Source organism: Rhizoctonia solani, chromosome 9, assembly GCF_016906535.1.
Source record: "Rhizoctonia solani chromosome 9, complete sequence".
NCBI lineage: Eukaryota > Fungi > Basidiomycota > Agaricomycetes > Cantharellales > Ceratobasidiaceae > Rhizoctonia > Rhizoctonia solani.
This window is the reverse complement of record NC_057378.1, coordinates 1,656,461-1,680,806: the sequence shown is the minus strand read 5'-3', so window position 1 is coordinate 1,680,806 and position 24,346 is coordinate 1,656,461. Positions and strand designations below refer to the sequence as shown.

Here is a 24,346-nt window from a genome sequence, read left to right as displayed (position 1 = left end):
ACGTACCTCAGCTCTACTATATGGTAGTGAACTGAGGTACACGAAAATAAAGAACACATTTATACTCGTACATCCAAACGTAAGTAATATATGCGTAAGGATTACATGTACGGTTCCGTGAGACTGATATTTCAACACTATCAACGTTGATTTATTAGATATATTCTCCATAGGAAGAGCTGGAGCAACGGGTGGTTATGAACTTACTGGGTGTAGAGTGCTGCTTTTCTCCCAGGTTATTCAGCGAATAACCAAACGATAATGAGTTGATAATAAGACATTCCCATCAACTTAGCCTCCGCCAGCTCGTGGGTGGGCGGCCCAAGCTACCTATTGTGAGCTTTCATATTGATGGGTGAGTAATAATGACACGCAAAGGCTGCCCCGGGATTTGGTGCGCGCAAGGCCAGACGGCGGAGGAGGTCAAGCGCGAGCCTGCACAGCGTGAAGCGACGGTCACGTGCCTCCTTTTTCTGCTCCTCGTCATTGTGTGTCTGCAGAAATTTCGTCATGAAACCTCTAAAGGACAGAAATTCGTCATGAAACCTCTAAAGGAGAGAAATTCGGTAGTGAAGGAAGAATGTCACAATAAGCAGCTCATGGAGCATAGAATGGACCCAACTATCCTATACATATTCTTCTAAACATGCACCTGATCACGACACAAATTCTTGAGTAGGCCAGACGGCGGAGAGGTCAAGCGCGAGCCTGCACAGCGTGAAGCGACGGTCACGTGCCTCCTTTTTCTGCTCCTCGTCATTGTGTGTCTGCAGAAATTCGTCATGAAACCTCTAAAGGAGAGAAATTCGGTAGTGAAGGAAGAATGTCACAATAAGCAGCTCATGGAGCATAGAATGGACCCAACTATCCTATACATATTCTTCTAAACATGCACCCTGATCACGACACAAATTCTTGAGTAGGATCAATGCAGAATTTTGAGCAGGAACGTGGCGGGCGCTCCCTTTATAGTACGCGATCCAAGAATTGAGACAGCTGCTTACAACATGAAAACATGAGCAAGTATGATGCCAATCATTGACTAGGCCTACAGGCAGCAACGGCCAAGCAATATCCGTACGCTCCATTCTATCTATTCATCATAGGTGATCAACCAGCATTAGCAGCTCCTACCTAAGAGGGATGTTTCCTGGGTGACTGTTTTCATGATCGACACTAAAATTTCTCTGACCGATCGGGAGATCACAAGCTTCAAATCCAAACTTATGGAAAGGTCTTCGACTAAAACGGATCCAGCATTCCTATTTCCGAGTGAGCAACCATTCTAGAGGTGTCATCAAGAAACGAAGTTTTTATAAAACGTTAAACACAACTGCTGCCCCTCTCCCCAACTCCTCCTGCCTTATTTCTTTTCTCCATTACCTTGCCCCTACATTCTACACCATAGTGCCGATGTCTTTGACACTCCTGAATCGACATGCTTTGTCTTCGATTAGAACCCAGCTGATTGCTAATACTCGGTACGCCCAGCCATTGAATATTCCACAAAGGAATAAATCGAAAAAGGCCAAGAAAATATCCCCAACCCCGCTGAAAATCAATAGCTTGGGCTTAGTGCAGGATCGAATGGATCTACAATTACGATTGTTCGCAGAGGTTAGTCATCACATGAATACACTCGTAGTGGAAGTTGACCAATTTCCGGACAGGTCAGTCGACCTAAGGTACTGGAATGTTGGGTAGATGCGTCCACCAAGAACGGCCTCGTGGCAGTAGTCATTGGCAACACATACAAGACTTCCGTCTCAGGGAAGGGTGGCAAGCGCCTGGACGCAACAATTTTTGGACCGAGATGATAGCCTTCGAGCTATTAATTCAAGTATTACTCGCGTGCCAATACTCTGGTCACGTAGTTATATACTCCGATTCAAAAGAGTGTCTGGCAATATGGGGCGGGAGGAAAACAAGTGTCAAATCGGTCAGGGAGTGCAATGAACGGGTCCAAAACACTCGAAGATTTTGGCCATTTACTACTAGTGTAGAATGGGTACGTGGGAGTAGTAACTTGGCGGACGCACCCTCTCGTGGTAGGCCGATTTTGGGAGGATACGTAGAGCTTCACGTAGCTATCAAGGTCCCACCCCCATTGCGGCCCTTTGTATATGATGACTAAGTTATTCGGTGTAGACTTGGACTTTTTTATTATGATGTTCGATGTTGACAACTTAGCCCGGCTCCAAGGATGAAGGCAACAAGAGATAAAGAGCTTACTATTGACTATTTGAGTGTAGAAGCTTAGCCTCGGAAACCAAGCTATAGAAACTCATATCGAGGCACTGGCTCTGTTAGAATGAACAATTAGGGTGTCTGAATTAGGAAAATGTTAGTCCATTATGTCATGTCGTCACCATCACGTGTAGTTAGTGAACAGCCTTGACTGGCAAGAGTTTAAATATGGAATCATGCGATGATATGGGAATAGTATTAGAGAACACAAGTGGCAAAACGGGTCGCCTTGGCTGTGCACAAGACTCGTGATTCCTGGGTATATAAGCTCGAGTCGGCCGAAGAAAATACACCTGTGTGAATCAACGAAAAACATTTACAGCCTGAATTTGGCGCTTTCAGTTTCTTTTTAACTTCTTTCCAAAGTGACTTCCCCGCTAAGCAATTTGGATCTCGCATACGCTGGCTTTGCTAGTATAAGCTTATATTTATTTCATATTAATTGCTTTGGAGATCGGGATGGTTCTCACTCGTAGCCAAGCAAAAGCTGCTCGAGAAGCAGAGCTAAAGTCTCGTGCCTCGGTGGTATCCCATGCTTCGTTCCAAGCTCCTGCTGTCCTTCCCGTGCCTGATTTGAAACAGGTAAATATTCGTGCATATAACCTATGCACGGTCAAAACAGCTTACCTATCATTAATTAAAGAATGAGCCAACAGCGTGTTGGGTAGATGCTTCCAGCACTCGCATTGCCGTACTCATAGGAAAAGATTATATCACATTTCTCTCAAGAAAGGTTGGCAAACAAGGAAGAGAGACATCAACTGGGCTGAAACTGTGGCTTTCGAGCTACTCGCACTGGTCCTAATTGCGAGAGGGCAAATCGGCACAGTCAAAGTTCGCTCAGATAGCAGTACCGCTCTTCGAGCGATTGGAGGGAACAAGATTAGGGTGCAGGAAATTATGGATTCGACGCAACGTCTGAAAGCAGTAGTCAACGGTTCAGGACTCATGCTGAAGGGCGTAAAAGTACCTACCAAGGGCAACTTGGCGGATCCATTCACAAGAGGGAAAAAGATCGAGGGGTATCAGAAAATGAAGGATACAGTCATTATTCCTGAAGCTTTGGTATCATTTATTGTGGCCGAGTGATCCCTGGTTCGCGTTCGCTGTATTTTTAAAAACGTTTTTGCCATTTTCCTATGTATGTCTACTCACGTTTGTGTTTTGAATAAATTTGCGTTATTGTTATGACAATAATTTGGTTGGGAGGTTCCTTCTAGCGGACTGTTTCGTTTTCTGTTATACTTCAGCAGTCACGATGTCACCATATCCGAATATTGTTTGTGCATTGCTTACGAATGAGGCTACTAATACCCTGGACCAGCCCAACCAGATCACCACGACGTGTACATCTGTAGCCTACAGACTCCAGGCTTCACAAAGATACTAACATGTCCGATGAACTTGAGATTTCCGCAGATATACTTAGCTCTGCTTGAGACCACTATCGTAAGGCTTGTACTAGCATTAAAACCTACTATTTACCTGACGCTAGATTAGAGGGAACTCGTCCCGAATTGGCCGACCACGTTCTTCAAGAAGATTCTATCATATAATTGTATAAGAACGATCGCGAGCTTAAGACTTTCAAACCTCTAGTTAGCAAGAACTATAATTTCACTGAATTATCCAATCCACGACCAGTCAATTCTTTACCCACCAAAATCCTGTCTCGGATTTTCGCTCTTGTTTATAACACGTATCCATGTCCCCAAAATACTAAGCTCGCTCGGTGAATCGCCGTCATTGTTCGACGAAAGTCCTATTGTACTTTCCCCTATTCGTTCTCACTGGCGGCAAGTCGCGATTAGCACAGCCGATTTGTGGACCCATGTCGACCTTGTCCCAGACCAATTTGGAGTAGCAAAACTTTCTGAGTGCACAAAAACATACATGACACAAGCGGTCGAGCACTATTACATATTCATACTGTCGATACTTCACATACTAGGCTCGATGAGACCCGATCAGACTCCTGTCTTCCTTGCCTTCCTTGCACATGCATCAGTTGTTCCTCGTATGCGAACTCTCGAAATGAGAGCAAATTATGAACCTCTGCATACTGGTCGATCCTTTGGGTTTCATGCTTTTTCTACCTGCTTCGCAAAATGTGCCCCAGCGTACTTACACGATTACCCATCGACATTCCCGAAAGTTATAACATTCCCCAATCAGAGGTAGCCGATAGAGAAATTGTTGGTGTACCGAAGGAGACCGTAGAAGCTCTCTGGCGCTCAGTGACGGCATTCAGATCGAACGAATTCCATCCAAAATGGTTGAGCAAGTTATAATGTGGTCTGGTGGAACTTTCTGTGGTCGGCACAGGCCGGGATATTCCCTAGCCTAACCTGGTTTGTATTCTAAATTCCAGTTCCAGCCTTCGAATCTTTGAGACTGATATTGAAATGACGCACCCCGTGCCCATGAATTCTCTCGTTGAACTGGTCATCTACTCCAATCTCGAAGAGCTCTTACTCAGGTCGTATAAGAGGGACCAAATCTCACTTCTCCTTCTCTGGATCGGCCCTGGTAGTAAACCACTTAGCTTCTCTACCGGAAATCCACGGATGGCTGTAGTGGGAGGTGATGGTTCGGAATTTACGCTTGGGAGAGAAATTGAGAGGTTCCTTGCTCGCTCTAACGTTACGAGGCTCCGCATAGTCGCTTTCGACAGCTATAAAAAGCTTGCTGCTGTTCTTAACATGGTGCATTCCGTTCGGATTCTAGTTGTCGAAAAATGTGTGTGGTCGAATCAGCGAAGAAAGTGCTCTATCGGCCAGTTTTATGATTGACGAACTCTACGTATTACGTTTGTCGGATTTTGCAGTCTTTGCTTGGCCTAGCATTGAGAGGACGGTACAGGAATACAGTATTTGGGATCTCACGCTATGGCAGCATGATCGCCGCCATAATGGACTTGGGAAAAATGAGGTTGTGGTGCCAGGGAACCTTCATACTATTATGCCCTATAGTCAGAGTTTGAGGCCAAATGGAGCCCAATCCAATTGAGAATTGGGAGTAGAGAATGGGTTGTACGTTGCCTTTGTTTTGTTAATGTACTAAATTGGTTTGCCCTACTTGTGTCAGTTCAAAATCAGACCTTACAGTCCTGAACCTTGTTCCTATAAATAGTGTATGCTGTGAGGCGCCAAGAATTCGGTGTTACATAGGGTCTTTAGCCCGGACCAGGTGATCATGTGATATACGGGTCGAAACCGAGGTTGAGAGCAACCTCCGGGACCCTGGCATAGCCAACCTTCGCCAGGATCTGTTGGGCCGCAAAATCTAATTGTCACTCCCGCGCGCTGGATGAGAGCATTGATTGCTTTGGTGATATCCGGGGCTGATCTCAGTAGGCCGTAGCGGAGGTGGGATACGTTGCATAATTTACCCCTGATGATTCCCGCACTACCTGCGGGCCAAGTGTATTTAACAGCCAGATTCAGACTGTACTTGGAGTACAACCAATTCCCCCGCTCCAATCATGCAGGCATCACGCTCGCCTTCACCAACCCTCAAGCCCGAGCCACTAACCGGGAATAGCAGATTATCAGGAGCGACGTCGACTACGGGTACATCGCTGAGCGACGAGGAGCGGGAAGAACGGGCTGCTGAGAATACGGATGACTTGAGGCCTGCAGAAGGCCCTGGCTCCCGCCCACCTGCTCCCGAAAAATTCGCGCATACTAGTGGGTTATCATTTGTCTACTGACCACGACCTCGTTAACCTTGTAACTATTTCAGTTTTCGACCCCAAGATCGCTCACTTAAGAAAGCTTTACATGAAGATCATCTTAGCCACACTCGCCTTGACCGTCACCATCATGTGGATATGCCTTCCAGTCTATTGGTATGTAGTTGATCAAAACCAACAGTTAATGGAATGATTAATATTAAACTTCTTGCAGGGGATCTCTGGCTCGTTCGAATACACATGCGCCATCTCTCAAGACGTGGGTCGTAGACCGTGACGGAGGAGAGGTCGGACGAACCGTCGTTCAGGGACTTCTGGCCACTACACAAGTGAGTTTACAATTGGGTCATATTGTTTTCACTTGTTACGAGGCTGAATATGATATTAGAGCGGGACGAAGCAACATCTTGGATGGATTGAGGTGCCCGGAGATCATGTGGATAACGTCGGGGAGGCAATCGTCGATGAGCAAGCTTGGGGGGCTGTTGTCAGTGAGTGATGTATGCTCATATTCCCAGAACGTTACTTACTGAAACTTTAGTAAACCCTGGAGCATCAGCCGCTCTGGCGACCGCGCGCGCAGTTGGAAACTTGACTTATAATCCAATGACCGCGATCACATTCTACTACGCGCAAGCGCGGAACGAGCAGGCTACCGGAACTTATGTCAACCCGCTGACAACTCAGGCACTTACTCAGGTTAGTTGTTGCTACAATTTGTCACTACTTGTACCTGCCTGCTCACATCTTTCTAGATTCTACAACAATATAACGCCCAGTCAGCTTCTTCATACCTTGCTTCTGTCTCCGGTAACGCCACAGCTCTACAAGCCGTGACTTCGGCCCCGTTAACCCTGACTTCGGGTATATGGTGGACAACCGAGAATTTGCGTCCATTCAAGTAAGAAATCTCTTGTTTACGTTTACTCTTCTTCTCATTACCAAGTAAATAGTGCTCCGGTAGCCACCGCCTTGACGATGGTAGGACAAATCTACTTGTGTATCTTCGCTTTCACTTTGGTAAGCAATCGTGTATATCTTGTATTTCATTTCGACTAAAGCATAAGATATCCACAGACGATGAGCAACGACGCTGCTCGTGGGATCCTTGGCCCATTCCTCCGTCTCCGATCGTACCTGATTTTACGTATCGCTGTCCCCCTTATCGTTTACTTCCCGCTCTCATTCTCTTTCGCTATGGTTTCGCTCCCCTTCCGTGCTCCTTTCGGCGCCAAGTATACATATGGAGGTGGATTCTTCTTATACTTCGCGTACACCTACATGGGCATGGCCGCACTTGGATTAGCGACTGAAGCCATGGTCACCATTTTGACGCCTCGGTTCATGGCTTCTTTTTGCTACCATTGATTATTTCGAACGTCAGCGTTACGGCTCTACCATTCGATCTTCAGCCCTCGTTCTACCAGTACGGGCATGCCTTCCCTGTATTGTAAGTATTCCTTACTTGTGATTACAGGTTCTTACTAACATTGAACATAGCAACAACTCCCAAGCCGTTCGGACCATCCTGTTTAACACCAAGAACCACCTGGGCCTTAACGCCGGCGTGCTTCTTGGTTGGATCGCGCTGAGCTGCATTACTATCCCGCTATTCACTACTTTTATGCGGAGGAAAGACGTGAGCGAGCATAAGAAGCAGGTTGAGGAGAAGGCAAACAATGAGAAGCGGGTGTAGGTGGGTATCGAAAGAGAAGATTGGACACTTTACTTGTTTTGTTCTGCACACTTTTTCGTTTTTATGTTATCTCGAGCTTTTGTAATTTTGACATTTTATAACTCCAACTTTGGAGTGTATGCTACCGCTTAATGGATTTCATTCATACTAAAGAGGTGTGCAATAAAGTTCGATAAAAGGACAACCTCAATCGGGGACTGTCAAGTATCATAAGTGTAACTAAAATACAGGCTGCGCACATCGATTTTATTTTATAGAATTGACGAATATAATCTCGGTTTGCGGTATGCTGGTAGGTATCGCTTAAAGTTTTGCCGACTGGGAGGGGCTCTGCGCGCCGAGTGGCGAGTGCCTGTTGTCATTTGTTTGTTCGGTCGGGACGGATGTGGCTGTCCTTTCACCACCATAACTGAGGATGAACATTCAGACTCAAGGAAACCAGAAGATGAAGGACCGATAAATAACGGGAAACTAAGATCCTATACTCTGCGTCATCTATACTCTGTTGTGATACCAACTGCTCTAACTATTTTGCCAATTTTTTTGCGCTTGATTCATAGTCTTGGTCCTATCTGGAAATTTCTCACGCCCTCCCGTACCACCTGTTCTGGCCCTCCCGTCCACTCGAAGTTACGATAAACTGGATCTCCGCACACTCACCTCAAATGCTTATTGAAATACAACCGGTGCCTACCGGATTCGCCAGCTAGTGACAGCTAAGCATAGCTTCCATCCCGACAGGCCAGCTAAAAATATGCCCAAGCGCGTGGCTCAAGATGCTCAGTTTAAACACTGATAAGTACAAGATAGATTCGGGTTACTTGCAAAGTACGCCACCTAATGTCATCCAAGGCTATAGACTAGGAAATATCAATGTGTGTTCATACAGTGGCCAGGACTATGGATGCGCTTCTCAGTAAACGCGAAACCCGTCTCATTAAGCGATAAACCATCTTCCGGGTCGAGTGACGAATTCTCACGTCCTTGGGCTATTGTTGGATGCCGATTCCCCAACCGCGAGCTTCCTCCTATCAGTAGCACATGCTCGCTGTCAGTAAAGCTGTATTTAAAACCCCGTGGAGCGTCTATGCTCATTCTCTAAGGCCTGCCCCTATTCCTCTGCTCCCGTTGCTGGTTGAGCGTCGCGGTCGCCTCTTCGCCATGTCTACCATTAATGTAGAGAAGACATCATCGTCCGGTTCCTTTGATAAGAAGGATCCGGAAATTGGTATGAAGGTTGAACCGGTGTCCGGTAAGTTTTTTAAAAAATGAAATAGCCTAAATAATTTTATTACTTACTTACGGGAAACATTGCGTTCATAGGCGCTGGCAGTGAGTGTAGCGATCCGAACCTTGGCGGCACTCAATTGGATGGGCTCGAAGAAGACTCGCCTTATCCCGAAGTCCGTTCTGCGGTCGCCAATACTGACGACCCAGATATGCCATGTAATACCCTCAGGTTCGTCGATATTCATTCCGGTCGGTACTAAACCTGACATTTGTTTAGGGCATGGATCCTTGGCATTATTTGGGCTATGATCCTTCCCGGTCTCAATCAGTTTTTCTATTTTCGCTATCCTTCGGTCACAATCGGTAATCTTGTCGCTCAGCTCTTGTCATTTCCAATGGGTCGTTTCCTCGCATTCGTCCTCCCACGAAGGCGTATATGCGGAATAGATCTCAACCCCGGGCCATTTTCGATTAAGGAACACGTATTGATTACCGTCATGGCCACCGTAGGCTCAGGCTCAGCATATGCAACCGATATCGTGGCCGTGCAGCGTGTGTACTACGGCCAAATTTGGAACTTCGGCTACCAATGGATGATTGTCATGAGTACTCAACTCATCGGTTTTTCTATCGGTGGTATCGCTCGCCGTTTCCTTGTCGCTCCCCCTTCCATGATCTGGCCCGCCAACCTCGTCTACTGTGCGCTTTTCAACACTCTCCACAGCCAGCAGTACGCCGGCGCTGGAAGCAGAGGAGGCATAAGTCGCGAACGCTTCTTCCTTTTCGCATTCTTTGGCAGCTTTGCTTGGTACTTCCTTCCTGGCTACCTCTTCACCGCCTTGTCCTACTTTTCCTGGGTCTGCTGGATTGCACCGAACAACGTCAAGGTCAACCAGATGTTCGGCGTGGTCCACGGCCTAGGAATGTCGCTCATCACGTTCGACTGGTCGCAGATCGCATACATCGGCTCTCCTCTGGCCACACCATGGTGGGCAGAAGCAAACGTGTTTGGAGGGTTCATATTCTTCTTCTGGTTCCTGACGCCTATACTCTATACGAACACCTGGTATGCGCAGTACATGCCTATCTCGAGTCGTACATCGTATGACAACGAGATGAAGTCGTAACGTGAAACGGATTCTGAACGCGGATGCTACGCTGAACCTGGCGGCATACAAAGCCTACTCTCCCCTATTCTTGTCGACTACATTTGCCATCTCTTATGGGTTGTCTTTTGCCAGCATAACTGCAACCCTCGTACATGCTTTCTTGTATTACCGAAAACAAATCTGGACCCAAGCCCGCCGGTCGCTTTCCGAGCAACCCGACATTCATGCTCGTCTGATGAGTCGTTACCCTCAGGTTCCCGAGTGGTGGTATGTGGTGATCTTTGGTAAGCTACTATTCGACTAGGCCATACTCCCAATCTCACTTTGGACTTTTCTAGTGCCGACTGTTATTTTTGGCCTAGTATCCATTGAGGTCTGGCATACCCAGATGCCTGTCTGGGCATTTTTCCTCGCTCTTGTCATCGCATTCGTATACATCATTCCTATTGGCATGATTCAAGCCATTACAAACCAACAGGTCGGCTTGAACGTTGTCACTGAACTTGTCATTGGCTATGCTCTCCCTGGGCACCCCATTGCGATGATGATGTTCAAAACCTGGGGATATATTACCATGGCACAAGCTCTACAGTTTACATCAGACTTCAAGCTCGGTCACTATATGAAGATTCCTCCTCGCCCAATGTTCACCGCGCAAGTTGCTGCAACGGTTATTGCCGGTACTGTTCAACTCGGCGTACAAGCCTGGATGTTTACAAATATTCCCGGGATGTGTTCTACCGATCAACCTGATGGGTTCATTTGCCCCTCAACAGAGGTATTCGGCACCGCGTCCATCGTTTGGGGTGTGATCGGCCCGGCGTTGCAATTCTCCAAGGGACAGCTTTATTATGGTCTCGTTTTCTTCTTCTTGTTCGGCACTATTGCACCCGTCATCCCTTGGGCTATCACGCGCAAGTACCCAAACTCGTTTTTCAAATACATCAACTTCCCAGTCATTCTCAGTGGAACTGGCGCGATTCCCCCTGCAAGCGCAATCAACTATGTGCCATGGGCGATCGTCGGATTTATCTTCCAATATGTCATCCGGAGGAGGCATTTCCAATGGTGGACAAAATATAATTGTAAGCTTGCTTTCGTTTATTGCTAGCCGGGTTCGACGCTGATTTACGTACTTGTAAGATGTTCTTTCTGCTGGGCTCGATTCTGGAGTCGCCATCTCCATTGTCGTCATTTTCTTCTGTCTCCAGTATCCCAAGAATGGAACTATTGGCGCCAACAACGTCTTAAATTGGTGGGGAAATACGGTGTATAGTAACACTGCTGACGGACTGGGCACGCCATTGAAAGTGCTCGCCCCTGGCGAGAAATTTGGGCCTTCATCGTGGTAAATTTGTAATGTATGTGTATTATCAGTGTTGTGTGCACCCAATGTATAATGTAGTTTGATAATAGTAACGAACGGGCTTTCACTTTACAGAGTGGTTGGTGGTGCCCTTTAGCTAACACGAACATCACCATTTCAGGACCTGACCTGGGTCTGGGCGAAGAAGGTGAACGCCGCTTAGCTCAGAGATATTTTGACACATCCGGGGTTTACCGTTACATTTCATGCCAATTTTAGCGCTTGCCGAAGCCAAGGCTTCTCCTCCGAGCATTACCGACAGATCCGCTAAAAATAAAGAACGAGCACATGGGAGAGGTGGATTCAATTGGGCGCCATCAATCCCACAATCATTGTGGGGCCGTATAGGATTACAGCTGGACGCAGATTCTAGAGGTCTGGCAAGCCAGGCAAGGTAACTACTCCTTTCGGGCCAAAGGAGGAGGAGGTAATTGAACAAGTCGAAGGACGCGCTTCCAGCTCAGTAAGAAGCGTTAAATTCTATGTCCACGGACTGAATTCATACTGCTCTCGAATATATAGGGTACCAGCCCCTAGTCCATATGGTTCTCTCCCGGCCGGTAGAATGCGCTCTCCACACCACTGTCGCTTAAAAGCCCTCTAGCCGATTGCTTGTCATCCACCGCCTACCCCAAGCATCCTCTGCCCCCTTCGCTGGTTGAGCGTTGCAACTACCTCCGCCTCCCCTATCTCTCCGTAATGGAAAGCATTGTTAATGAGAATACACCGCGGTCAACCCCTTCGTTTGATAGGAAGGATTCGGAGCTCGGCGTCAAGCATGAGCCGGTAACCAGTGAGTGTGATTAATAATAATAACAATATTTTGCTATTTACTTACGTATCTTCAGGCGAGGTGGTTGCAGAAGTGACCGGCGCTCAATTCGACGACCCGAATCTTGATCCTGGTCGCCTGGGCGAATTGGAAGAAGACTCTCCGTACCCAGAAGTTCGCTCTGCAGTAGCAAACACAGATGACCCGGATATGCCTTGTAGCACCATCAGGTTTGTTGATTACTAGACATTGAGACTGGACCTGATTTTTGTACAGAGCTTGGATGCTCGGACTTGTCTGGGCTATCGTTCTTCCAGGCCTGAATCAGTTTTTCTATTTCCGATATCCTTCCGTTACTATCGGTAACCTCGTCGCCCAACTCTTATCGTTTCCTATGGGCCGATTCCTCGCATACATTCTCCCCGATGGTCTGTTTTTGGAATGGAGCTTAATCCCGGTCCATTTTCAATTAAGGAACACGTCCTGGTCACAGTCATGGCCACTGTAGGCGCGGCTCAAGCATATGCGACGGATATCGTGGCCGTCCAACGCGTCTTCTATGGTCAGACCTGGAATTTTGGCTACCAATGGATGGTCGTCATGAGTACTCAGCTCATCGGCTTTTCTATCGGCGGTATTGCTCGTCGCTTCCTCGTTTCCCCTCCTTCTATGATCTGGCCCGCCAACCTCGTCTACTGTGCGCTTTTCAACACTCTCCACAGTCAGCAGTACGCCGGCGCTGGAAGCAGAGGAGGCATAAGTCGCGAACGCTTCTTCCTTTTCGCATTCTTTGGCAGCTTTGCTTGGTACTTCCTTCCTGGCTATCTCTTCACCGCCTTGTCCTACTTTTCCTGGGTCTGCTGGATTGCACCGAACAACGTCAAGGTCAACCAGATGTTCGGCGTGGTCCACGGTCTAGGAATGTCGCTCATCACGTTCGACTGGTCGCAGATCGCGTACATCGGCTCTCCTTTGGCCACACCATGGTGGGCAGAAGCAAACGTGTTTGGAGGGTTCATATTCTTCTTCTGGTTCCTGACGCCTATACTCTACTATACGAACACCTGGTATGCGCAGTACATGCCTATCTCGAGTCGTACATCGTATGACAACGAGATGAAGTCGTAACGTGAAACGGATTCTGAACGCGGATGCTACGCTGAACCTGGCGGCATACAAATCTTATTCACCCCTATTCTTGTCGACTACATTTGCCATGTCGTATGGTCTATCATTTGCTAGTATCATCGCGACTCTAGTACACGCGTTTTTGTACTACCGCAAACAAATTTGGATACAAGCTCGGCGTTCATTGTCGGAACAACCCGATATTCACGCCCGTCTAATGAGTCGATACCCTCAGGTCCCCGAGTGGTGGTATGCGCTGATTTTCAGTGAGTACCACGCAATTTTCTCCCCGGAAAGTCCTTCCGCCTAACATACTCTATCTAGTTCCTACTGTCATTTTCGGTATTGTTGCTATTGAGATCTGGCCCACGCAAATGCCTGTTTGGGCGTTCTTCCTGGCACTCGTGATATCTTTCGTATACATCATTCCTATTGGTATGATTCAAGCCATTACCAACCAACAGGTCGGCTTGAACGTTATTACTGAACTTGTCATCGGCTATGCCCTTCCTGGTCACCCCGTTGCCATGATGTTGTTCAAGACTTGGGGCTACATCTCTATGGCTCAGGCTTTGCAATTTACATCAGACTTCAAGCTCGGCCACTACATGAAGATTCCTCCTCGCCCAATGTTTGTCGCCCAGGTTGTTGCCACAGTTATTGCAGGCACCACACAACTTGGCGTGCAGGCGTGGATGTTTACCAACATTGCCGGGATGTGCTCTGAGGATCAGCCTGATGGATTCATTTGCCCGGCACTCAGGTATTTGGGACAGCCTCAATTATTTGGGGTGTGATAGGACCTGCGCTACAATTCTCCAAGGGACAACTCTACTATGGTCTCGTTTTCTTCTTCATCTTCGGTGCTATAGCTCCTATCATCCCATGGGCAATTACACGCAAGTATCCAAACTCCATCGTCAAGTATATTAATTTCCCGGTCATTCTCAGGGACCGGATCGATTCCACCCGCGAGCGCAATCAACTACGTACCATGGGCAATTGTCGGGTTCATCTTCCAATTCTTAATCAGGAAGAGACACTTCCAATGGTGGGCAAAGTACAATTGTGAGTTATCCTCCCTTTTGAAACTGTCTCGTGACTTACGTACCTTTCCCAGACGTTCTTTCCGCCGCCCTCGATTCGGGTGTAGCGATGTCTATTATTATTATTTTCTTCTGTCTTCAATACCCCAAGAACGGAGCGATTGGCGCGAACAACGTTTTAACGTGGTGGGGGAATACGGTGTATGATGATACTGCAGATTCGTTAGGAACTCCCCTCAGAGTCCTATCTCCGGGTGAAAAGTTCGGTCCATCCGTTTGGTAATTATATAGTGTGCATATACTGCGTATCTTGTTGTATAATGTAACTTGTTCTGTTCAATGGATTCCATTCGCTTTGGATGAATCAGGGGTTTCATTTAGATTAGCCAGTTTGGATGTTTATTCCCGAGGGTCGACGTTTACTCCTGGGATCTTGTCAAGAGTTTCTAACGGAAAGTCAGACTTACCTGACCAGGGTTCTCAAATGCTATGATATAAATAAGTGAATGAGCATTTGGTTCGGTGAGCGGTCCTAATGGGCGCTCTCAAAGACATAAATACAATTGAAAATCACAACCGACAAGCAATGGAATGACCAAAATATACTGCAAAAATCATAGAGAGAACCGCAAGAAACATGCTCGAAGTAAAGAAGCCACAAATAATCCCAAGAAGAAGAAAAAAGAGTGTGGTTTTCATAAAGAGTCTGATCTATCTTTTAGTCCAGATTGTACTCCTTCGATGTCAATTTGGTCAATTAACCACATGAGTAGGCTATCTTTTGCCAAGATTAGAATTGGGAACGATAGGAGATGCAGCTCCAGGTGGCAGACCTGGGGTGTTCGATATGGGAATGGAGGGGGAGGGGGGATGTGTGGAAGAAATGGGCGCAGACGAAACAGGGGTGGGTACTGCTGGAGATGCAAAACTCGAGGTCGATGGATTAAACGACTCAGGAAGTTCTACAGGCGCCCGTGCTTCGGTTGCAGTGCTATATGCTGGCGGAAGGAGTATCGGACCAGCATCACTATTGGATTTAAGAGATGAAATTAGTACAAAATATACCAGAACAAGCCAAAGAGCCGAACATACCTGTCTCTTATTACAGCCACACCCTCTGGCAATTCGTCTCGCGATGTTGGCTCGGCCGAATAACGAGATTTTCCTCCTATTCTCGAAGCATTGGTGGAAGTTGCTGGATCAGAGCTGCCCCCAGTACTCGAACCAGGCACTGCAAGATGATGCGGAACCTCAAAGCTACCCCTGGAGCTCATTCCTGGACCCCGAGTACCGGCTGGTACTGCAAAGGATATGCGGCGTACTGAGAGCTCTCATTACGATATTTGCTATTTCGGGTAGAGGATGGGGGTTGGATGGAAGAGGCTCGCTCATTCGGAGAGGCGGGGAGTTCAAATGGTGTGGCATCTAGGAAAGCGGGTTCGTTGGAGGGACGGACCCTAAGATCGTTGTCTCGTTGTTTTCTTCGTCGCCTTCGCAGGACGAAGAGCAAAATAAACGCAATCGCCGATAGACCAACCACTACGCCCACAACGACACCCACAATCAATCCTATATTGGTTGTATGGTTATCGGATCCGTTGTCTGAAGAGGGCTCGTTCGGATCTCTCCAAAGGATGGGTTTGGCGGAGGTGATAGCAAGTCTGGTACCACGATTCGTCACAATGAGGTTATGGGATCCAGATGTGAGGTTGTCTTGTCGGAACTAGAATTCAGTAATTGCGGTGCAAGACCATAGTCAAATCAGCCTGGTCAGGTTGGTTGCAACCACAAAACATACAAGCAGTGTATTGTGTGTTTGTTCGCTATTTGCATTAAATCGAAGCTCTTCAAGCTCGTCAACTTGTGCACTATGGAATTGGTCAGAGCAAGTAGGATCATTGGGCAATTGGGATCACCTGAACCAGCCAAAAGAGGGCCCAGTCCTTCCATAGAGCTCAATCCCATTCCCTAGAGAACACAAATATCAGCCTTATGGACCGGATATTGGCACACATCAATCCTCCATACCATTGAACGTGATGTTAACACTTGCGCCATCGGTAGTAGTAGCCCTGGATTGAAGATTAAATTGGCAACCTCAGGAGAATGATGGAAAACAAACATGGAAGGGTTGCTCCCTACAGCGTCTTCGGTCCACGCGCTTAGGGAGCTGTAAGACATGTTATTTGGGGAGTACGGGATCGTCGTCCCCAACGACTCGGCCAACCTACCCGACAATATGATTGGATCAAATTATTTATCTCCAACCCTTAAATGTTTACGTACGTCTCGGGCATGACGGTCGTCCACCGAATGTAATCGACCTCTGTAAACGTTTGGTTGGTGGGGTCTGAATTGATACAAGTGAGGTTGTGCCATGTAGGGGCGAGATCGGTGGCGTTGTACATGACTTGGTCATAAAGCGGTGAAGCTGAATAGCCATCGCCGTCGTATACTTTCTGTCCGTCCAGAAGAATCTCGAATGGGCCCTGAACCAAGTAAGTAGTGAATTACCCAGAGGTTGTGAACAGACTTACATGTCTGGACCGTTTAGCACTGGCTCAAATTAGGCTCAATGTTCAATGCAAGCAAGTATACGCAATCCCACTCACGCGTAGAGCCAGACAGCAGTGCCCTGAAACCGAAAGGACGCTCGGGCACCAAACCGATCCGACGAGTGGTAAGTTCCATCCCAATAGTTGTGTAACTCTTGGTCGCTCGTCGGCGAGTCTGTCCATGGCCGACCAGCAGGTGTATATTCAATTAGAGCAGATATATCATCAATTGTTATGTTGTATAGCGGCATCGATAGGGCCGCTTTGGGTGGATGGTGGGTGTTGTTGGAGCTCACAACAGGATATAAACTAGGCCAACTCGGCCGACACTGCCTTTGACATCTATCTTTGCCAGCGCTTGATGCAGGAGAAGTGGGCGCTTACAATCAGGTCGAGGTCACGTGAGCTGATCAGCCTCGACCTCGGCAAAGTTATAATAGGATCTAAATTTGGATCTTGGAGCTAATTTCATTCCCTTCAGCCTCGTATAAGATGCGGAACGTTAACTCTATTTAGGCGAACAATTGTAAAGAACTTCAGCTCCGACAATAAGATACAGTAGCAGCTTTGTACGATGGGGGAAGTAGGACCGAACTCACACCACTAGAAAAGTTCGAATCAGTCCAAGCTTTCCTCACAATGTCAGCGTGATTACCTATTCCCTAAATTGGAACCTCTTCCTACTGGAGCTGTGTGCCTACGACCCTCATCTGAAGGCCAGGGTTGATTATGCATCGGTAGAGCACTATGAGGATTGGAATACGACCCGGAGCCACCGACCTCACGACTGAAGTTAGGAGATAATGGGCTTGCAACTGGGGTATAATGCCAATTTCCACCTGAACTTGTACTGGGACTATTTGGCAAAGGATAATACTGAACGGGATAAATTGATCCTTGATATTGTTGGTCCGCGTATTTTCTCGGAGTGTGCCCAACTATTTGCCTCTCATATGACATAGTAGGGAGTGTAAATGGCGTCGATACGTAAGATGACTCATGAATGTTGGGGTTTCTAGAGGAATCTTCTCTATATATGCCATGGTATTTAGGTTGTCGTCGAGTGAGCCAGAACCAAAGAAAAACCAGCATAACTATACCAATAGTTAAGCCTACTACTATTGCCGCAATCATCCCACCATGAATGCCCCGAACCTCATTGGGGTCTTCGGACCAAGTTATAGGTTGTGCTGAAATAATTGCGAGGGATGTGTCTCCACGGTTTGTTACGACAAGAGTATGCTCGCCATTGGGGAGATTGTCTTGACGAAACTGCGTCTCCACGTGAGTCACAAGACTGAATGTGCGGGTAATTTAAACTCACGAGCATGGTATTATGCACTCTGCCGCTATAAGCGTTCAGCTCGTGAAAATCATAACTATCGACTTGTACGCTGAGCTAATTAATTAATTAACGACAATAGCGTGGCTCTTCCAGCTTGCCTGAACATCCCGTAATCCGGGCCCGTTCTTCCGTGGAGCTCAATACCATTTCCTGATTATGAGCCCAGCCTCAGCACGTTATCTCCAGACAAAAATATCAGTGCATACCTTTGAATGTGACGTTGGCTTGAGCACCATTGGTCCTAGTGACCCTTCAAATCGTAAACTAGAGTCCCAACTTGTGTCATGTCCAGAGTTCCTCATACATACATGTAAGGAATGCTACCCGACTCCTCTCCTTCCCAGAGAGAACCATTGTACGTCATATTCCCTGGAGTGGGTGGTATCGGAGCTCCGGAGCTCTCAATTAATCTACACATCCGATCGAAGGAGTGAATTATTACGACTAGCGCTCTGGCAAGGGTTCTTGACCCACGCACGCAGCAGACATGACTGTGGTCCAGGAGATATAGTCGACTTCGATATAGCGCCCTGGTTCGGTGCTAACAAATGTGAGATTATGCCACCCGGGAGAGAGACCCGTGGTATTGAATACAAGTTGATTGAATATCGAAGATTGTGTGTGGCCATTTCCTTGATAGGTAAGCTGGCCATCCATGAAAATATTGTATTTTCCCTGTTGCGGATAATATTATTTTTTGTTCACTATCCGGACGATATGCTATTATACGCACATGCATCCAGCGTGTCGCACTGATAAATCCAAGGCTTATTCAACGCCCTCCGGTCTTTCGGAGCAGTGTTACGGTGGCACTCACGCAAAAAGGTACACTGCTACTCCCTGGAAACGGAATGTCGACCAAGCACCAGACTGGTTGGAAGAGTGGTAAGTTTGGTCCCAGTAGTCACCCAGGCTTGTATCATTGGATGGTGAATCTTTCCATGGTATACCATTAGGGTTATAATACCCAATAAGCGCGGAAGCATCGTCAATCGTAACGTTGTGTAAAGGCATGTAAAACCTAGAGCGAAATATTAAACAGAGAAAAAGGTCAGAAAAAACTCCCTGGTCTCTCACTTAGAGAGAAAGACTTTTGGACTGACGGCGCTCAAGTTGAGCGATAGTCGTAGGTGCCGCGGGCTGTAACCGTGCCCGAGATGGTACAGGAGCCTGATCGGGATCACGTGGTGGCGCTCACTTGGCCCCTGGAGGGTCTGGACCACAGGCAACAGCTCAGCTGGCTAAGGCATGCTATCAGCTTTATTTGACGGTGATTTGGCTTCTTAAGCAAGTATATATGCGCTGTATCTATTGTATATCCTATTTAATTTCAGCCCTCATTGGAATGAGGTAATTCATACCGACACCAGCTGACTCAGGATATAGTATACAAACTTCAGCAGAGTTCTAATTAGGGTCCTGCAGACGTTGTGGTGCATTTTGTAATAATACATATCCATTTTGAATGTTCATGGCGAAATTATTGGAGATAACTCTGCGCGGTTGCTAGGGCCGAGCGAACCTCGAAAGCTTATGCACATTGAATACTTCTAGCCGGCTAGTCAATTTCCGTCACACTCTCCGGTATAGATCATGCTCGATGAGATCCTCGTGTACTACTCAAAGAATTTCTTGGGGTGGGATTGTACGGGTGGAAATGCAATAAAGTTAATGATAACAGGGTATGACGCTCCAAGAGCACCCTTTAAGGTCAAAGGCTTCACAGGGTCGACATTCCTTGTTCGGGAACAATTCGAACAACCGAGATAAGTCTCTCTGAGAAACACCTGAAACCAATTGTGATCACTCATGTCATAGTAGCCTGATATCCGAACATTCTTATGAAGTTCGTCAGGGGTGAATTTCGGAGATATCTCTACATATTCTATTCGTAGAGAGTTGAATAACAAAGATACCACAAGTGGGAAAACATCCTCCGAATGATTGCCTTTTGGAAGCATATGCAATTGTTCGAATCGTATACAGGTTGAAATACAGTTAGTGTAATTCATAATAAAAGGAATACTTACGGAACCATAACTGCTTGCCAGCTCGGAAGACAATTACTTGAAATCGTACGGGAGGGCGATATAATGGCCGCCTTCCGCGTTCGATGGAAGATTTTCCCCGTCTCCGACCAGAATGAGCTCAAACACGACAGTTGATGCGTTTGGGCTGTCACCGAACGGTCAGCTAGCTCTGACAGTGACGCAGTGCATCGTGCAAGGTATCTCATGATTTCGTATACTTCATTTTATGTGAAACTGAATTCTGGGTTCTGTGCGGTTTAAGGCATTCTTATCCCACTATTTTCGACCTTTCTTTCTACCAGGTCCACTCGCTCCGCTGCCTTCACCACGTATGTAGTAGCCATCAACTTGCTTTGTCTGGGACAAACCGCTATTTCAATTATTCAAACTGCGGATCTACTGAATTCGGCTCCATTCCGAGAACCGGTAACTGCCAACTTTGCCCAGTTTGAGATTTGCCCACTGCTGATACCATTGACTTTCAAGCTCTTGCTTGCTTATGCTAGTCATACCGTGATAATTGGTACTGGCGTACAGGCATTCTTCGTAGATCGTTGTTGGAGGATATTCAAGAAAAGACTGTGGCCAATCATACCCTTTGTGTTGCTCGCTTTGGCTGGGCTTGCCGCAGGGGTTCTCCTCGTAAGCACGATTTTATCCCTCTTGAAGTTCATTACACTAAATGTTAAGTGGTAAGGTCGTATCCAAATCTCGGCTTACCATGGCAATCCTCGCATCCGAGGCAAGACCACAAGATGAAGCTTTACGCGGGTCTTTGGACAACGCCGATAAGCTACTCAGTAGAGCAGGTATGTGCTAGGATCTCTAAGTGCTAGGACTCAGGTCATCTCATCTTATTTGACAGTCTCAGTCTGGGCATTCAGTTGGTTCGTGCTAGAGTTGGGTATGACCATAACCAGTGAGTTAGAATATGCTGGTTTTGCTCTGAGACGATGAGCTGAATCATTTGTCTAGTCATTTTCTTCCTTTATCGAGTGCGCACAGGTGTGTTTTGTTGGACATGTAATAGGTTTCGTTTAATTAATTTTGGAAGGTTTATCCATGCACGATGGTATATTCTCGACTATCTGGCAGATATTATGCGTAAGACCTAGCTGCTTATAGAATGGGGAAACTTTGCTGAATATGGCTCTTATCCCAGACATCGATCACCCCACCATTCATTTTAATGACAATGGTCATTGTCGATGGATACATAGTAAGCGTTTATCACACGCTCCTTCGCGCTCGGCTCATTTTTTAATTAATTAATTTCCTTAAAAGACCCCAGGGTATTTAGGTGTAGTAGCTAAAATATCAATAGCGTCAGCAGGTACCGAAATGCGCTCGCTACGTTAGATCTCCCAGTCGTGCTAACTATCCTGTGTTCCAGCGAAATTCTTCACCCTATCCCTTATGATTAACCTCGTCGGGTGAGAACTGTCAAGTTTATAAACTGCTGTCGACTGATAGCGGACGTACTATTAAGCCAAGGTCGTGTTCGGGAAAAGTTCAATCGGCTCCACCTGTCGCCTCCAAATCTGTCGTCCAATAGGCCTGACGGTGTTATCAGCGAGGCTGTATTTGCACGTGAAGTAACATCCGTAGGTTGGGATCTATGGACTTAGTTACGATCGGCTAACTGTAGCTTTGTAGGCACACTCTATCGAGATTGAGCGTCGTAGAAGCACTTCGGATACAGAATCTACAAGATTCGGTTCTTTGGATGTCCCCCATAAGCATGAGCGGGAGGGAAGCGTAGAGAAGTGTCAAGTCAGTAAGCCCTTCAAATATAAGTTCGACTTCTAATAATTCTGTGATATTCTAGATAGCGACCATACCTCCACCTGGTGCCGAGCCCTGTCATAGTGCTCAGCACATCAGCTTTCTCCCGTAGCAGCCAATAAAGGTGTGCTTGACCGATTCCAAGCCATGACCTTTTGATGCATTATAGACTCTCGTTGATTCCAACTGCATGCGTTCGTTCCTATAAAATGTGCCAGGGCATTGTTTATACTTTACGGTTAGGTTTCTTTGTTAGAAGAAATGTTATTAGTGTCACTTAGATACGACCAGTTTCAAGCGACGAGATAGATATCAGTGAATTTCGGTTGTGATGTACATTCGCCGCGGACGGTACTTCCCCCTGAGTGAGCATTGTCATTCTTAGTAGCCGATACTTACTATTATCACTCAACTATCATAAAAATATACATTTGTTTAGTTCTGACCAGCAATTCAGACTCAATGTATTAATTCTTCAGTATTCACAGATACATGTACAAACCCAAGACGTAGAGCCGAAAGAGAAAGGGATAAACCGAATATAAGAATGAACATAGTGTACAGCGATGCGTCAACGCCCGTGAGATAGAACTGAGCACCGTGCACGCAGTTCCTCTAGCTCCCTACGCATGCTCAGGTGCTGATTTAAGAATCCAATGAACCTACGCTGTTGCTCTTCCTCGGATGACGTATCGAGTCCAAATTTCATCCAGATGATACGGCGGATGCGAGGGAAGATGGATAACAGGAACCTACACGTCAGAAACGTTAAATCAAATATATCTGAGCGAAGTTCGAGTTGCTCACTGGGAAGTGCGTTCAAGATCTTCGGGCTCCATCGTTGTAACCACGCCGTCACTAATCTCTAGCGTCTGTAAAGGGCAAAGCGAAATAAAATCCTGTCGGACGCCCATGTTATCTATACAAACGCTTAGGGCCAAATGTTGTAATCGCGGCAGTCGGGCAAAACAAGAGAGAATCCGCGGACCAGCATCTTGGTTTCGCATGCGAAGCGATGAAAGAGATGGCCACACAGTTTTGAGACTCCCAGTCGATGCCCAAGCTCCAATATGAACCCCTGTCAACGTGAGTGAGATCAGGGGGAGTTTGGAAAATGTATCCATAACGTCCTGATGCCCTATGTCATAAGCTTCGTCATTCTCTCGAGTAGGATCGAGGTCCACGTGAAGTGTGTTGAGTCTGGGAGAGTTGGATAGTAGGAGTAGCAGGGTAGTGTTAATCCACTCTTCCCGTGACTCATCGGGATCGAGGCACTCGGGATTGGTAAGAAGTTCCAATAAAGTGAGGCATTTCATTAGCGAAGCAATCTGCATGATACCTGCTGCCTCGTATGGATGAATATCTTGAAGACTGAGTTCATGCAGCGAGGGGAATAGTTTGTTCGACAGGTGTGATTGCCTAATGACCAATGGCTCTCCACTTGAATAAACGGAAAGTCGAGTAAGATGAGGTAAGGAGCCAATCACTTGGATGGAGTCGGATTGTAGCATCAAAACACTACAAGATAGCTCGTATAACGCTGGAAGCGCTTGGAAATATTTGTAATAAGGCCTTTTCCAGAGTAGTCCGAGCAACTTGTTTTCTCCTTCGTTCTTGTCAATACCAATGCTCTCGCTAACAAAGAGCGAGAGCCTGAGAAGCCTAGGACATCTTTCTGCGATGGTATCAAGAATAACCGAAGCAGCGAGTGGAGATACTCGAGGGGGAGTCCTAGATAATAGGTGACCAGGGATGGCCTGGATTGTTAGAACCGATGGTCCAGAAAAAGCCTTTATCCACATGATTTGATCTGGCCCGTGGCTGTCACATTTGGTTTGTATGACCATGGAAAGTAGGTTCGGAAGAAGGGTTTTTGAGTTGGCTCGGATCATCAGTGGTGCCCAACCCGAGACCTGGAAGTACTTGGCTTGACTCCCATAAATAGTTAGCCTCCTGACATAGGAAGCGTACAAATCAAATCTAGAGAAGTCGACTGAAGCTGCAGCCACGCCAATCGCCTATTGCTCGTCAATAGCAAACCTGGCTCTCAATTAATATTTTCTTACTATTTTCCTAGAATCTTGGTTATTATTCGCCGAAATTATCAGAGTTCCAGATAACAGTAACAGCAGATTCTGAGCTCCGTTCACATGATGCCAGACGAATGCCGCTGCCACCTTAAAAATCGCCTTACAGGTTCGCGCGAGCCTCACACAATCGGAGGTCCCGACAAAGCTACATATAAGATTCAGAAGCTCCGGTATTCTAAGTACTTTGTGATGCTGGCGTCGGCTGTCATAGTATAGTTGTAGCATGGACATCGGCTCGCACAGAGGGCCAACG

At 46.8% G+C, this 24,346-nt stretch overlaps 8 protein-coding genes across 8 annotated transcripts; 5 read left to right on the top strand and 3 right to left on the bottom strand.

Moving 5' to 3' along the window:
• Positions 1-1,413: 1,413 nt before the first annotated feature.
• Positions 1,414-1,817, top strand: RhiXN_08046 (uncharacterized protein; the record flags this gene model as incomplete). The annotated part of the gene is made up of 2 exons (XM_043327862.1): positions 1,414-1,617; positions 1,671-1,817. 2 exons carry the CDS (start codon positions 1,414-1,416, stop codon positions 1,815-1,817), a joined length of 351 nt encoding a protein of 116 aa, XP_043183247.1.
• Positions 1,818-2,706: 889 nt separating this feature from the next.
• Positions 2,707-3,336, top strand: RhiXN_08045 (uncharacterized protein; the record flags this gene model as incomplete). Its single annotated transcript, XM_043327861.1, has 3 exons — positions 2,707-2,829; positions 2,891-2,980; positions 3,034-3,336. The coding sequence occupies 3 exons, from the start codon at positions 2,707-2,709 to the stop codon at positions 3,334-3,336; spliced, it is 516 nt and encodes a 171-aa protein (XP_043183246.1).
• A 2,395-nt stretch (positions 3,337-5,731) lies between these two features.
• RhiXN_08044 (nitrosoguanidine resistance protein SNG1) lies at positions 5,732-7,637 on the top strand (the record flags this gene model as incomplete). Its single annotated transcript, XM_043327860.1, has 10 exons — positions 5,732-5,936; positions 5,992-6,097; positions 6,156-6,270; positions 6,330-6,432; positions 6,483-6,640; positions 6,697-6,842; positions 6,895-6,961; positions 7,019-7,281; positions 7,326-7,391; positions 7,442-7,637. The coding sequence occupies 10 exons, from the start codon at positions 5,732-5,734 to the stop codon at positions 7,635-7,637; spliced, it is 1,425 nt and encodes a 474-aa protein (XP_043183245.1).
• Positions 7,638-8,541: 904 nt separating this feature from the next.
• RhiXN_08043 (OPT oligopeptide transporter protein) lies at positions 8,542-14,571 on the top strand (the record flags this gene model as incomplete). Its single annotated transcript, XM_043327859.1, has 17 exons — positions 8,542-8,687; positions 8,741-8,889; positions 8,961-9,096; positions 9,145-9,933; positions 9,989-10,260; positions 10,315-11,061; positions 11,120-11,324; positions 11,393-11,421; positions 11,464-11,490; positions 11,947-12,135; positions 12,191-12,344; positions 12,391-12,542; positions 12,608-13,181; positions 13,237-13,508; positions 13,567-14,033; positions 14,115-14,310; positions 14,363-14,571. 17 exons carry the CDS (start codon positions 8,542-8,544, stop codon positions 14,569-14,571), a joined length of 4,713 nt encoding a protein of 1,570 aa, XP_043183244.1.
• A 491-nt stretch (positions 14,572-15,062) lies between these two features.
• On the bottom strand, positions 15,063-17,094 carry RhiXN_08042 (SKG6 domain-containing protein; the record flags this gene model as incomplete). Its single annotated transcript, XM_043327858.1, has 10 exons — positions 15,063-15,315; positions 15,381-15,551; positions 15,611-16,011; positions 16,087-16,156; positions 16,205-16,256; positions 16,317-16,360; positions 16,411-16,515; positions 16,575-16,777; positions 16,826-16,844; positions 16,901-17,094. 10 exons carry the CDS (start codon positions 17,092-17,094, stop codon positions 15,063-15,065), a joined length of 1,512 nt encoding a protein of 503 aa, XP_043183243.1.
• A 1,152-nt stretch (positions 17,095-18,246) lies between these two features.
• RhiXN_08041 (SKG6 domain protein) lies at positions 18,247-19,202 on the bottom strand (the record flags this gene model as incomplete). Its single annotated transcript, XM_043327857.1, has 6 exons — positions 18,247-18,338; positions 18,395-18,438; positions 18,497-18,598; positions 18,667-18,863; positions 18,922-18,940; positions 19,006-19,202. 6 exons carry the CDS (start codon positions 19,200-19,202, stop codon positions 18,247-18,249), a joined length of 651 nt encoding a protein of 216 aa, XP_043183242.1.
• A 1,128-nt stretch (positions 19,203-20,330) lies between these two features.
• Positions 20,331-22,115, top strand: RhiXN_08040 (uncharacterized protein; the record flags this gene model as incomplete). The annotated part of the gene is made up of 12 exons (XM_043327856.1): positions 20,331-20,415; positions 20,481-20,860; positions 20,916-21,027; positions 21,084-21,137; positions 21,194-21,223; positions 21,273-21,322; positions 21,381-21,437; positions 21,503-21,551; positions 21,612-21,651; positions 21,708-21,822; positions 21,875-21,991; positions 22,047-22,115. 12 exons carry the CDS (start codon positions 20,331-20,333, stop codon positions 22,113-22,115), a joined length of 1,158 nt encoding a protein of 385 aa, XP_043183241.1.
• Positions 22,116-22,574: 459 nt separating this feature from the next.
• Positions 22,575-23,850, bottom strand: RhiXN_08039 (uncharacterized protein; the record flags this gene model as incomplete). Its single annotated transcript, XM_043327855.1, has 3 exons — positions 22,575-22,755; positions 22,811-22,875; positions 22,933-23,850. The coding sequence occupies 3 exons, from the start codon at positions 23,848-23,850 to the stop codon at positions 22,575-22,577; spliced, it is 1,164 nt and encodes a 387-aa protein (XP_043183240.1).
• Positions 23,851-24,346: the final 496 nt, after the last annotated feature.